The sequence below is a fragment of the Cyphomyrmex costatus genome, unplaced genomic scaffold (genome assembly GCF_001594065.2).
Source record: "Cyphomyrmex costatus isolate MS0001 unplaced genomic scaffold, Ccosl1.0 scaffold97, whole genome shotgun sequence".
Classification (NCBI taxonomy): domain Eukaryota; kingdom Metazoa; phylum Arthropoda; class Insecta; order Hymenoptera; family Formicidae; genus Cyphomyrmex; species Cyphomyrmex costatus.
Window position 1 is genome coordinate 300,765 of NW_017280561.1, and position 12,975 is coordinate 313,739.

General features: G+C 32.7%; 2 protein-coding genes across 6 annotated transcripts; one reads left to right on the forward strand and one right to left on the reverse strand.

Annotated features, from left to right (window-relative positions):
* Positions 1 to 215: 215 nt before the first annotated feature.
* Nap1 (Nucleosome assembly protein 1) lies at positions 216 to 5,090 on the reverse strand. Of its 5 annotated transcripts, none has more exons than XM_018550217.1 (9): positions 4,958 to 5,090; positions 2,786 to 2,930; positions 2,045 to 2,334; positions 1,767 to 1,923; positions 1,557 to 1,694; positions 1,340 to 1,487; positions 1,130 to 1,249; positions 777 to 890; positions 216 to 547 (listed from the first exon to the last, which is right to left on the reverse strand). In XM_018550217.1, exons 2-9 carry the CDS (start codon positions 2,924 to 2,926, stop codon positions 537 to 539), a joined length of 1,119 nt encoding a protein of 372 aa, XP_018405719.1. In that variant the 5' UTR covers positions 2,927 to 2,930; positions 4,958 to 5,090; the 3' UTR covers positions 216 to 536. The 5 variants fall into 5 exon arrangements, with proteins under 5 accessions (XP_018405719.1, XP_018405718.1, XP_018405716.1 ...); XM_018550216.1 differs by having other exon boundaries at positions 747 to 890; XM_018550214.1 differs by having other exon boundaries at positions 216 to 890.
* A 1,205-nt stretch (positions 5,091 to 6,295) lies between these two features.
* Positions 6,296 to 11,855, forward strand: LOC108782035 (uncharacterized). Its single transcript, XM_018550184.1, has 7 exons — positions 6,296 to 6,417; positions 7,837 to 7,925; positions 8,040 to 8,188; positions 9,048 to 10,857; positions 10,960 to 11,166; positions 11,279 to 11,340; positions 11,594 to 11,855. The coding sequence occupies exons 1-7, from the start codon at positions 6,296 to 6,298 to the stop codon at positions 11,783 to 11,785; spliced, it is 2,631 nt and encodes an 876-aa protein (XP_018405686.1). The 3' UTR covers positions 11,786 to 11,855.
* The last annotated feature ends 1,120 nt before the right edge of the window (positions 11,856 to 12,975 follow it).

Sequence of the window (12,975 nt, forward strand, 5' to 3'; positions counted from 1 at the left end):
ACCACGTTAAATATTATATTCGGAACCGTTTCGACGTAATACAAAATCGTTGTATCAAACGTTTCCGTAGCGAATTTATAGACGAAAGCATGATATTAATATAACAATTGTAAATAATGCCCAAAGATCATTCTTTTTGCGGAAGTCTTGGAAGGACACTTTATGAAGGAATAAAGGCAAAGAATGAAACACTGAATACAGCAATTTTTTCTTCACTTTTGTATTAAAAATGCTTCAACAGTACCCAAAAATTTATTCATAGAGCAACGTGCGTTTCTCGGAAAAGAATTCAAACAACCTCTCTGTCAGCGCATATAAAAACGTAACAAGTAGTATAAAATGAAGCAATTAAAAATTGATAATAATTAGTGTCGAGAGCGAGAGCAATTATTTTATACTTATGATTAAAACCTTATAGCAGAAGTATAATGAGGCGCATATTCTACTCATCATCAACGGCGATATAGGGAAGATTGGTACGTATAATTTCTTTTTTTTAAATGTTTTTTTTTGTATCACTGGTATGTTGAAGAGTTCTATGTTTGATCTGGAATAGGAGATATGATATGATTAGATGATTGATACGAAGAACAGGGATTACATTTGGAGCCACAAGGTGCAGGATTATCTAGGCAGTTATCGGTCAGAGATGTCGTTAGTGTGTTGTTGCATACTGTATAACGCACGAACGATTTTTTTTTCTTTTTTCATTACGGTACAATTAATGTAATTCTACTGTTGTTTACACTCATTGGGATCATCGCCTTGTTTCCCACCTGAAGGCGCATTAACAGGGGAAGATGCCTCCTCTTCCTCATCCTCCTCATCTTCATCATCATCTCCTTCATCTTCATCCTCGTAATCCTCGTCTTCATCATCTAAACCTTCGCCTGAAATTCAATGTCTCATGAGGAAAATATTTGCGAAAATTAACATATAATAATTACAAATATATTTCGAAATTTAAATGGGCGCATTTAGCGGACTCAACTATTGAGTCCGCTGAGCGCACCTAATATGTTCATCAACTTTATGTGCCGCGTGTTAACAACTTTTCATAAAAAAAAAATTATTGCGCTACATCCATTGTATTCACAATAGAAAATTGTAATATAATCATGAACGTTACCTGTATAGTAAAGTACAGCTCTAGGAACTATGCGTTCTCTAATATAATGGCCTAATTCAAAATCGCTGGTTAGTAAAGCTTGAGTATCATCATCCATATCAGCTTCCGAGTCTTCTGGCACTGTAAATGTTTACATCAAAATTAAATTACGAATAAAGTATGTTTTTAGTTCTACACAAAAAACTGAAAGATATATATAATATTAATTACCAATTGGTGGACTAAAGAAATTAAAGAAGGAATCGTTTTGAACAGTTTTTGTCACGGTGCGCATGGATCCTCGAGATTTATGCTTCTGATTTTTTTTGATAGTTTTTATTGTAACATTCTTGCCTTTTTTCCAATCAATTACACAGCCCTACAAAAAATTTATCACATTTAACATCGTAATTATTTGAAAATTAATTAGACCAAATAAAAGCTTTACTTTGCATTTGTATATCTCTGGCCCTTCGAAACTGAATGGATCATTCTTGTCCGGAATACACTTCATGATATATTCTTTAGTGAGTACTGCGTTCAAAAAATATTCGTTGGGTGTAAAATAGAATTCGAGAACAAATCCCTAAAAAAAATATTAATTTAAATCAAACTTCTTGTGTAATTGTTAATTATATCACTCTGTTCCACAACTTACCATTGGATTTGATGGCAGAAATTTTACTTTAATATCATGTAGATGCTTCAAGATTGGTTCGTCGTGTTCCTGAACCATTTCGGATAGCGTACTTACATTTTTAAATATTGTTAACCAGAAATCTGGGATGCCTTTAGTATCATCCTCATTCTCCGTTCTAAAATATATTATACAAATTTTAATATGCAGTAATTGATTCCATGTTTAATAAATCGCGTCTAATTTGCTTCTTAGATATATAAGCAGATAATTAAATATTTAAAACAACAGTAACATACGCTTCCTTTGTTTCTACAGAATCCTGGATTTTTGCCTTCTCTTTCATATAATTATTTAGCGTTTCTTCATCATCGTCGCTATCCCAAACGCATTGTTCATCGGTTGGTTCGTAAGCACCCGATATTATCTCACTCCGCTTTTCATACAAAGGCGCACACATTTTATAGTATTCACATTCCAAGGCATGGACCTCCTCGTAAAATTTAGCTTCAATGTTAGTGGTGACGAGTTGCAGTTGTTTCAATGCTTTAATCCTACGTTTGACGGAAGCAGGAAGAGACTGCATTTGCTAAAAATACAACTGAATTTGTAAAACTTTGCTACAAAGATATTTTGATAACTTTATATTTCATTATAAGCTTTACTAAATATTTTCGTTTCTCTTTAACTCAATAAAATAATGGCAAATTTATTAATAAGATACAGAGCGTCAATGGCGGTAAAAAAACATTTATATGAAATTTTAATTAAATCGGGAAAAATTATGATTGACAATCCACAATTTAACAAGATGCATAATAAATATGTAGGATGTATTTATTCAATTAAAAATTGTCAGTTAAATGGGATGTAAAAACAAACAAGCATCGGGGAAAGCATGCCAATCAGAAAAAGATTTTTGCAATACCGTTATAAAATGATACGCGCACATGTAATAAGTTCAATTTATGTAATTTCAAAGATGTATGTATATTTGTATATAGTTGACCGAATGAAAATTGAACATAATATTGCAATACCTCTAATCCTGGTGCAGTAATACCATCTCGAAGAGCAGCTATCACATCAGGTCTACGTAAAATTTTGCGATGATTATCGTCTTCATCTTCGACGGATTCTGAACCGCTAGCATTGGCGGCGCGTTCCGGATCGGTTGTCATATTACTACAATTCAAATGTGTCGCTATATCAATTCACTTTCTTTAGCCAATTATTTATTATTATAATCTAAGAATTTCTTAAATCTGTAAACTTGATTTTAAAGCCGTAAACTTGATAACGCCAACGTTCTTCAATCTGCTTGAATTTTACGTAGACTTAGAATTACATGTATCTGTACACTACTATACAATACATGGTAACTCCACTTGACTCGATCACTGAAGCAGTGCTAACATTTATGCGAATATATATTGCTAGATATGTATAAATAAAAAGCAAGCGATTAATTTTGCGATCCCTAATAATTTGTTTTTGCAACGTAACTCAAAAATAAGTAGGTAAAGAAGCATGTAAGTAGCTCGATTACTATATACAGTGAGTAGCAGGAGAAATCTATTTCTAGGTAACATAAATTCCTCATAATCAAATGGAGACAACTCAATAAAAATAAAATCTTGATTTAGATTCCTAATAAATATAAATTATCTCATATCGCTTAAGGAACAAAACACTTGGTGAAAGAAAATATTTCTACAATTTGGTTACTATTCTAGGCAATAAGCTTAGGAAATCGGTTAAATTTCTCAGACACAAGAATGTAAATGACGTGATACTTGTGGAATTATATGTTATACTGGGGAGATTTTTGTACAAAGGAAACACATATAATGAGTTTTCTACAATAAATCATTAGTCATCTCATATCATCCTAGTGATAAGTCATCAAATTAAAATTATAAGTCATAAATCTTAGAAAACTATATCTAAAATATATCAAGCATTTTCGGTCCGACCAGATTTGCAGCATCCTAAGTTGAAAAATACTTTGCTATTGATGGACCTTATACACTTTACCAATAGGTGAGTACATCATTAACTCAAGGTTGGTGCGAACCCGATTGGACCTAAAATGCCATGAGATAAGCATACATTTCATATTTGGCAAAAGCGAGAAAGAAAATTTAATACACTCTAGTGCAGGAATAAAAAAAACAGGCCTTAAGTATTAAATCATAAGAAATGGAATTTGGCTACCTCAGGTATGTTTTTATTCCCGCACTAGGACTTTTTTGCTTTCGCCAGTTACCAAACATATGTCTATCTCATTTTAAGTTCCGAAAGTGTACACTCATTCAGCTACTTCTCCACACAGTGAGACGACCAAATTGACTAATTACTAACTTATTATTGTCACATAATGCAGTATTGACTTACTCACAACTCATTCTTGACTTTTAATCTATTACTAATGGCTTATTGTAGAAAGCCCATGAGAAATTACTGAATTTTGATGCAATAATACATAAAATAACGTGCCAAATTCACGGTATACAACGCACGTGAAGGGACGAAAGGAACGTTCAGAGAGCCATAGCCTCAAGTCGATTTTGTGCTAAATATTAATGGCACACAATGCATATTTTCTTAATTCCAATATACGTAGTAAATTATTTGAATTTTATAATTCTAATAATTAACTAGAATTGCACAAAACATATAACTTTTAGTAATTCATTATGCAAACAAGAAAACGTGCTTCGTGTGCAATTGGTTTTATACGCTCGAATTTTTATGAACCTCTCGATGAAGCGAATCGGTCTGCATGCGAACCTGAGAGTCGGATGGAAGATTACTCCAGATTTTCGCTTATAAAATGAGGGCTGATGAGAGCACGAGACGACAGATTGAATGCGCGTGGCGAGAGCGTCGGCGAGGAGCGAGACGACACGTTGAATGACATTGAGAGGACGAGACTAAAGGGGCAACTAAGCGCGCCAAAGATTCGCGCCTCGTGACGCTCTGTTCCACGGGAGAATTCGGCCAGGATGGCTCGGTGGAAACGTGCACGTGGCACGAGGACAACGGGGTCGCAAAACGCCGACGAAAGACGTGGAGAGGAGGACGAAACGTGGGGGACAAAGTGCGCGCGCGAGGAACAACGTCACGGCGAGGTACGTACGTCGCGACGTGGTGGTGCGAATAATTTGCCTTCGCGGCCAGATTCCGTATTCCCTATTATCGGGTCCTACCTTCAAATCACAGAGCCGAGATCCGCGCGTGAAAGGCGAAAACCAAACCTGACGAAATCAGGAAACGAACGACGAACTGCTAACGGACGACAACGAACCGGTTGACGGTCGCTGCCTCTTTAATGACGGTTGGGTCCCGGGTAAATGCGTGTTACAAAGAGGGATGAACGGCGGTTGAGAATCGCGATCAATCGCGATCTTTCGATTCGCAATTCAAGTATCTCAAACTCGAACGCGGGATTCTCAATTCAAATACCTCAAACTCGAATGCGAGAGTCGATATATGTGTTCCATGGTCCCGCAACTGCGTTGCCGTTCATTGCATTCGAAATTGAAATAAGTATGAATTAATAATTAACCTGAATAAAAAATATTTGGAAATACAGAGGGTCCGAAAAATCGAGATCAACACTTTGAGAAGTGACTCGGGAGCCAAAAAGGAGGAAAAAAAGTTATATAAACATAGATTTGGAAATAAGTCGTTTTCAATAAGTTATAAATCACTTTTATGTCAAAAAATTGAAATTTATTTTTCATAATTACAATCATAATTTATTTCAGTGTTTCAACATAAATACCGGAAAATAAAAAATATAAGGTAAAAAAATTTTTAAATAAAACATGTAGTTATTTATGTTGAAACACTATGAAATAAATTATGATTGTAATTATGAAAAATAAATTTCAATTTTCTGATATGTTTATTAGTTTTTTCCTTCGTTTTAGCTTTTGAAGTATTAACCTCAATTTTCCGGACACCCATATATATATATATATATAATATTTATTTTATGCAATTCTCTTTACATTTTCTCGTTAAAATTTTCAAGACAACTTAAAAGATTAAATCATCTAGCGTCGCCATTGGTCCGGAGAAACCGCTGCTCAATGGAAAGGCAACCCAAGGACTCCGAAATTCAAATTCGCCGTCCGGTGCGACGTCTACATCAATCTCGCGTTGGGTGCGTCGTGATCAGCCGTGATGTTGGCACGAAAATAACGCAGTCTCGGCGCAGCGTAGCATTCGTGTGCATTCGCGTCAATTCGTGTTCGCTGTGGTTATGTTTTGCAACGAGATCCGAGACTCAGGTGACCGTTATCATATTATTTTTTTCCCTTCCGGTGCCCAGGAAGAATCGTCACCGTCGGTGTCACGGTCGTTCCTATTCGTCGCAAGTTAAAATCCATTCCCCCTTTCTCTCCGTTTCTTTCCTTCTCTCTTGCTCTTTCCCCGCTGAACTATTTTCACACGCGCGCGTCTTCGGGGGGCGAGTACCCGGGAACGGTGAAATATGTGCCTACGTGTATGTGCGACGCGATAACACTTGGCCGCAAAATATGTCAGCGGGCACCACAAATCCGAACGAGACTGTCACGCGCGTGGAACACGATGGCTACCTCGTCGATGAAGTCGATTACATCGACCCGTCAGACCTGCAGTTCGACGACGACGACGTTTGGTGGGTGTCGTTCGCCTGTCGATAGTCCCTTTAATCGGCCCGCACCTCCTTGGGACACGCTCATCGTGTTTATATTTAATTCCATCCCTACTTCATTTTTCTACTTGGGATTCGAATAAAAATAATAAGAATAATGAGCATAATAAATAACAGTACGTTTGAAATTGACTCTTCTGGAGAGCATGTGTTGTTTGTAGAAGACGTTTCATTTAATTGGTAGATTTTTGCATTTTTCTTTATATGATTTAATATATATATTGCTCTTGAGTCAATTTTAATTATACATTTTTTTAAAATTGTCTGTATAATTAGTCCAGTTGGTTTATTATAGCATGTAAGTTTTTGAAGTAACTTGAATCTGTAGAAGATAAAACTTTTATTAGGATTGTATATTTTAAGATTATGTTTTATATGGAATATTTATGTATTATTTACACTAAATTTACACAAATCTTTTTCATATAGATAGTACAGTAATGTAAATTAATTAACAAATTGGATAATATTATGTGGAAAAGAAAAAATTAGATTTTATATAATTGTTAATATAATCTGACTTCAATATTAGTAAATAAAAATATATAAATGAGAAGATTTATATATAGAAGCTTTATATAGTTCAGTATAACAACAAAGAAGCTTCAATGGTCCATTATTTACATATATTACACGAATGACACATAAAACATACAGTGAATTTAATCTTGCATTATACTAGATTAGAACGTACTAAAAGCTATTTATAGATAATATTAGTAAAGTTGAATGTACAAATAAATATATATATATATATATTAAGTAGGTATTTAACTTTTTAAATATTTATGTGTGTGTGTGTGTATATATATATATATACAAATACTTAAAAAATTAAATACTTAATATTGACACATTAAATTATTTAACAGAAAAGTTATTTATATATACCTTTGCATTTAGATACTTTATAAAGCAGTTTTTAATGTGTACTAATTCAGTGTAGTGCAGATGACTGAATTTTCTCTAATAATTTACATAATTTACACTATATATGTAGATATAGAATATCAGGAGATATAGTAGCCTCGATTATATTTTACACGTAAATTTAACACACAATTCTTTTTATGTTTATTAAATAAAAAAGCAAATAAGCCAAAAGTGTAATTAGTAGGTTACAAATTAGATTTATTTTTATCTAGAAAATATATGAATATGATTATATATTTTTTAAATAAGAATAGACTCAATTTGCATCCTACTAACTATTTGACTCTTGCCTTGTACACTTTTTGCTTAATTTTAAGAATTTTTAGATTAATATATTTTTATTTTCTAATATAATGACATATAAAATATTCTTTTTTATTGCTTTTCAATGAATTAACTTAACTAAATTAATTTCAATTTAATTATTAATTTAAAATTGTTCTTTCTTAGGTTGTATGTACCTCTACAATGCTCAACTGGATCTACAATTCAGGATATATATGCCTGGCTGAAGGCAGAACCGGAATTGGATGTTCGAAGTACAAAACATGATAATATCGCATTAATTTGTCCGCTAAATATTCTCAGCTTTATTTACAATCTCATAATCCAAGTATTGCGTGCTGTTGCTATTAAACTTAATATGTATTTAGATAACAAAAAATGCATCGACACGAGAACATTTACGAGACCTAAGAAACGATCAGCTCGAATGAGCTTTGAATCGATTTTCGAGGGACTACCGCCTTCTACAGCAGATGTAGAGAAGTTGCAAGATATAGATATTACACACATAGAAAATGTAAGTCATTCAATCATTTTATATTTCTATGTAGACCTTTAATATTAAAGTATGATTTTTATATTTAAAACAAATAGGCTTTTACGTATGGTCTAATAATAAAATTCCTGAATTGCAGTAATAAAAAAAGACATTTCAGAAATCGTTATATTTTATCTTCTATCAAAGTTATGTGTATGGATGTGATGGACTACTTTAAATCACATCCATACACACTTCACATATTTTTGATACAAAGTCCTAAACCTTTTTTACAAATCTGTACTTGAAGTGCTATTTAGAGTATTTGTCACATTCTTCTGAATATACTCGATGACTTGAAAATGTTTTTTTTTTTTGTAATATTTTTAAGCTTTTGAAATGGTATAAAATTTGAATAAATGGCAAAAAGCGATTTTTTACGCTTAGCGACATAGTTATATAATTTTTTTAGCCAAGAAAGAGGTTGATATTAATCATGTATCTTATTCATGAGAATTGGCTCTTTCAAATTTTATACTGTTCTTAGAGCTCAAAAACATGAAAGATACACATTTTCAAGATATCGAGAATAGTCAGAGGAATATGACGAGTACTCTAAACAACATTCGAACTACAGACTTTAAAAAATATTGGAAACTTTGTGTCAAAAATATTTAGAAAGTGTATTGATATCATAAGAAATTGCTTTAGAAAATAACATAACATTTTGTTATTTGAGATATTTATGTTTTTTTATCACTGCAGTCTGGGAATTTTATTGTCTATAAAGTTTATAAAATTATGAATATTTTTCTATTATATACAATACCTATTAATTATTAATTAAAATCTATAATGTTATATTAAATGCATAAAATTTTATTGTATTATTACCTAGGTGGAAAAATATTTACCTACAATAATTAGAGATAAAGAATCTGTGCCACCGATCTTAAAGCCGTCTATCAAAACGGCTATAAATATCTTATCCGACGAAATCTCAGTATCATCAGGACAGGAAAGTATGGAAGCTTTCCTAAACATGTCACAATCCAAAGGAATAGATTCGTTTATAAATTTAGGAGAACCCGAGTTCAGCGATATGTTGATGAACGTATCACAGCCTTCTATTTTGAGTACATCTGTTATCTCATCCACAAATGAGTCCATATTTATTAAAAACAACACACCATTAGTAACAAATAAAAATACGGCTCAAAACAGCGACATGGAAAAAAGCTCAAATTCTGATTATATTAATAATGAAACATACGTGATGAAAAACTCTGACAAAACAATTACACAAGACACAATTTATTGCACAAATACTCTAAGCAACAATAGCAAAAAGTTTCTTCAACTTGATAAAGCCTTGAACGAGACGTATAATGCCGAAGCTTTTAGTGGAACGTCAGCAAGATCGAGTCTCGATAAAGAAGAAGCCACTTCGTCTTCCACTTTTGTAGCTGAGCCTAATGCTAATACTACTTTTGTGCAATTACAAAATGAAGCAAGTAATGGCATTGAATTATTAGGTACTACATATCTATCCTCAGCGAAAGGCGCCGAGAGACCAAATTCACCTATATCGATTGTTAACGATACGTATATACCTACAATGCACATAAATAAAGCAGATTTAAATGTAACATGCAATATTCTGCCAGATGAAATCGAATCTGTAACTTCTCTTCTCACACGTGATACACTCGCGAAGGAAAGCGCTTTAGATATATCTTTCAAGGTATCTGCCTATAATCGATCTACGCCGATGAATCCAAATATGCCGAACGCAACATCGAAATTTGCTACGAAACATTTGGACCAACTGCAATCAGCTGTGCATCCCATGTCATTAAGGCGAGAATTGCTAGCAGAGATTCAACGAAGCGGCGAACGTAAGCTGGATTCCACGTACAATCATATCTCTAGCGATCATCTTGATATGAAAAATACTAAGGAAAATGTTCATACAGCCTATAACGAAAACGAGACTGACGGTTCTTCGACGAACAAATACTACACGTACAAAAAGTCAGCGTTTACCAGAACGATCAGTCAGTATTCAAACCAGAATGAAACTACTGTAACCGCTCAAAAGGAATTGCCAATGGACCAACGTAAATTTTATACTTTTACAAAAAAAAATAACCCCATCGAAAGAACTGATAATATCGCTAGTGAGAACGTCGAGACTCATCCAAGCATGGATAACACGTTTTGTAAACCCCATTTTCCGAAAATGCAACAAAAGAGAAACGTAACGAAGACGTTGTCAAAATTGCCACAATTTCTGCAGAAATCCAATCCCAATCTTGTATCGAGTTCGCTAAAAAATGTCAGCGGTATGCCTATTGTTCGTACAGGTATATCCAGTATAGGATACATTAAAGGCTCGCAACCCAATATTAAGCAAAATATCGCGAAAAAGTCGCAGCTACCGAGTAAATTGCATCCGTATGGAAAGATAAAGAGCGGCTCCGAACAACGGCTGCTCGAAGCCAATGTGAATACGAATAATCAGTTTCCAATGGAGAGTGTGATTGCTGGCTCAACAGAGAGCATAGAGAGCACTCACAGCGTTCACAGCGCTCCCGACCTGGATGACAGACTTAGTACATGCTCTGACAGCAGTAATCATAATTCGTACACCAAACAAACAATGAATATCGAGCAATTACATAAATTGGTGCGAATGCAAGAAGAGAGTAAGTGTTATTGTAAATTACTACTTAGAAAATATAAAATTAATTTTATGTGAACATTTTAAAAATATCATTGAGAAATTAATTTTAAATTTGTATCTTCAGGTTTAAAGCAAGATTCATCGGTCAAACCGTACAGGCAAGTTTTAGAGAACACGTGGGTTGAAGCGAAAAAGGATTTGCCTTCCCCAATTTCGAAAAACGGGGTGCAACATAGCGAGATTGACAACCATTCACTAAATAATGATTTAAGTATGAAAAGCAGCTCTCCGATAATGAGTCCTATTGGGTCTAGTCACGCATTAAACGATGGTATAAAAAATTATATAATATTTTAAAAATTAAATTAAAGTGAATAGTTCAGCTTGAAATAAATTAAATAAATAAAAAAAATATATTTATATATGTGTGTACATCTTTTAAGGAAATGCCGAAGGTAACATAGCAAAGACCAAGGATGAAATTGTAGTAATTGAAAAAACAGAGGTATGTGTATTAATTTGTGTAAATACTTACTGCAACATTATCAAAATATTTCATAGTTACAGTTAATTAAATTTATTCATTACTTCTTCAAGTTTGCTACTTATAATTAAAAGAATTAGAGTTAAATTATTACATATTGAATATATGTAACAATTATATAAATATACTATTTGCTACTTGTTTACAAGAATTAGAGAAATAAATTATATATATCGAATATATGTAGCAATTATATAAATCTATTGACTTATAGGATCCGAATCAAGTAGTGCCTAAAATTGAGAATAAAACTCGGTTGAGACAACCGACCAATTGGAGCACCGGAAGCAAGCCAGCTGCTGTGATAAGCGGAATTCCTAGACCCGCCTCGCGTATACCGGCTTTCAGATTTGTTCGGCCGAACGCGAAAACCACTCAAATCGATTTGAGAAAAAGATGCACATGAAATCCCGAATAATAAAAGCAAAGAAATACAATAGCTTACAAATATTTAGTTTAACCACTAATATGGTAATTAGAATAACGGGGATTTTCAGTTCTATTATATAGTAACGATAAAGTTTCTCGAAGCTGATAAAAATTCAGTATTATTGAGCTTCCAAGTTGGATAATAAAAAGGGATTATTATTAATATTTATATGTTATTTGTTTGTATTTAATTTGTAAAATTTGTAATAATATCGTCTCACGTTATTATTCCTATTTATATATATATATATGCATTTTTTTACAATTCGAAGTATAATTGTCTTGCTCTAATATAGGGATTGAAAATATTTATACTTATATAAACTTGTAAAATAGGAGTTTGTCTCTCTTGATTGATTGCTAAATAATATATAAGAAAACGCGATCTAGTTCGCGGATAAAATTTCGTTCAAATCGTAAATTTTATCGTTGCCAAAACCAAGATTTCAAGATATAGATTGTATTGGTGTTGTTTGTAATTTCTATATAATGTAGAAATTTAAAATTTCGTTCGATATGTGAAAAGTCGAAGAAAAAGGGACTCTTTTTTTTTACATAATAGTTAATACAAACAATGACAATAAATCTAAAATCTTTGTACATAAGAATAATATATATATAGCGTTATAGAAAAATTGTTCAAATATTTTCTAATAATAAATGATAGATCGGTTGATAAATTATAGAAAAGGATGCACATGAAAAGACTGCAAGTGTAAGTCACATTTTTGCGAGCAAAATTCAGTTTTCATCCTCTCATCTCCGTCCTGTTGTATCTCTGCTGTTTTTTCCATAAAATTGCTCGTTATGTTTTGTCAAACCACCTGAGACATATCATCATGCTTACATATGATACAAAAAAATTGTAAAAGATCAATACAATTATATATAGATATGTATAAACAAAATTGTTCGATCTGTACGTTCATATCAGATGTTCGGTACCTGTTCAAATATTAAAATATTGAAATATTAAACATCAGTTTAACGCGTTTATAGATAAAAAAAAATAAAAACCATGAAAATATTCTGTGATTTCACATATTGTTGTATCACATACAAATACATATACATTTTGTATAAAAATTTTTTTTATACATTGATAGTACTAAAATCGAAAATATGGAGTTGCACTTCAACTTCTTGTAGATTCCACATTCTGCACAA

Bases quoted from the DNA above. Each gene is read 5' to 3' on its own strand.
- LOC108782035 (XM_018550184.1), top strand. From the start codon at position 6,296: ATGTCAGCGGGCACCACAAATCCGAACGAGACTGTCACGCGCGTGGAA. The intron at 10,858-10,959 runs GTAAGTGTTATT...TTGTATCTTCAG, and splicing joins GGTGCGAATGCAAGAAGAGA to GTTTAAAGCAAGATTCATCG. The intron at 11,167-11,278 runs GTATAAAAAATT...ACATCTTTTAAG, and splicing joins TAGTCACGCATTAAACGATG to GAAATGCCGAAGGTAACATA.
- Nap1 (XM_018550214.1), bottom strand. From the start codon at position 2,926: ATGACAACCGATCCGGAACGCGCCGCCAATGCTAGCGGTTCAGAATCC. The intron at 1,695-1,766 runs GTAAGTTGTGGA...TATTTTTTTTAG, and splicing joins TTCTGCCATCAAATCCAATG to GGATTTGTTCTCGAATTCTA. The intron at 891-1,129 runs GTAACGTTCATG...ATTGAATTTCAG, and splicing joins AGCTGTACTTTACTATACAG to GCGAAGGTTTAGATGATGAA.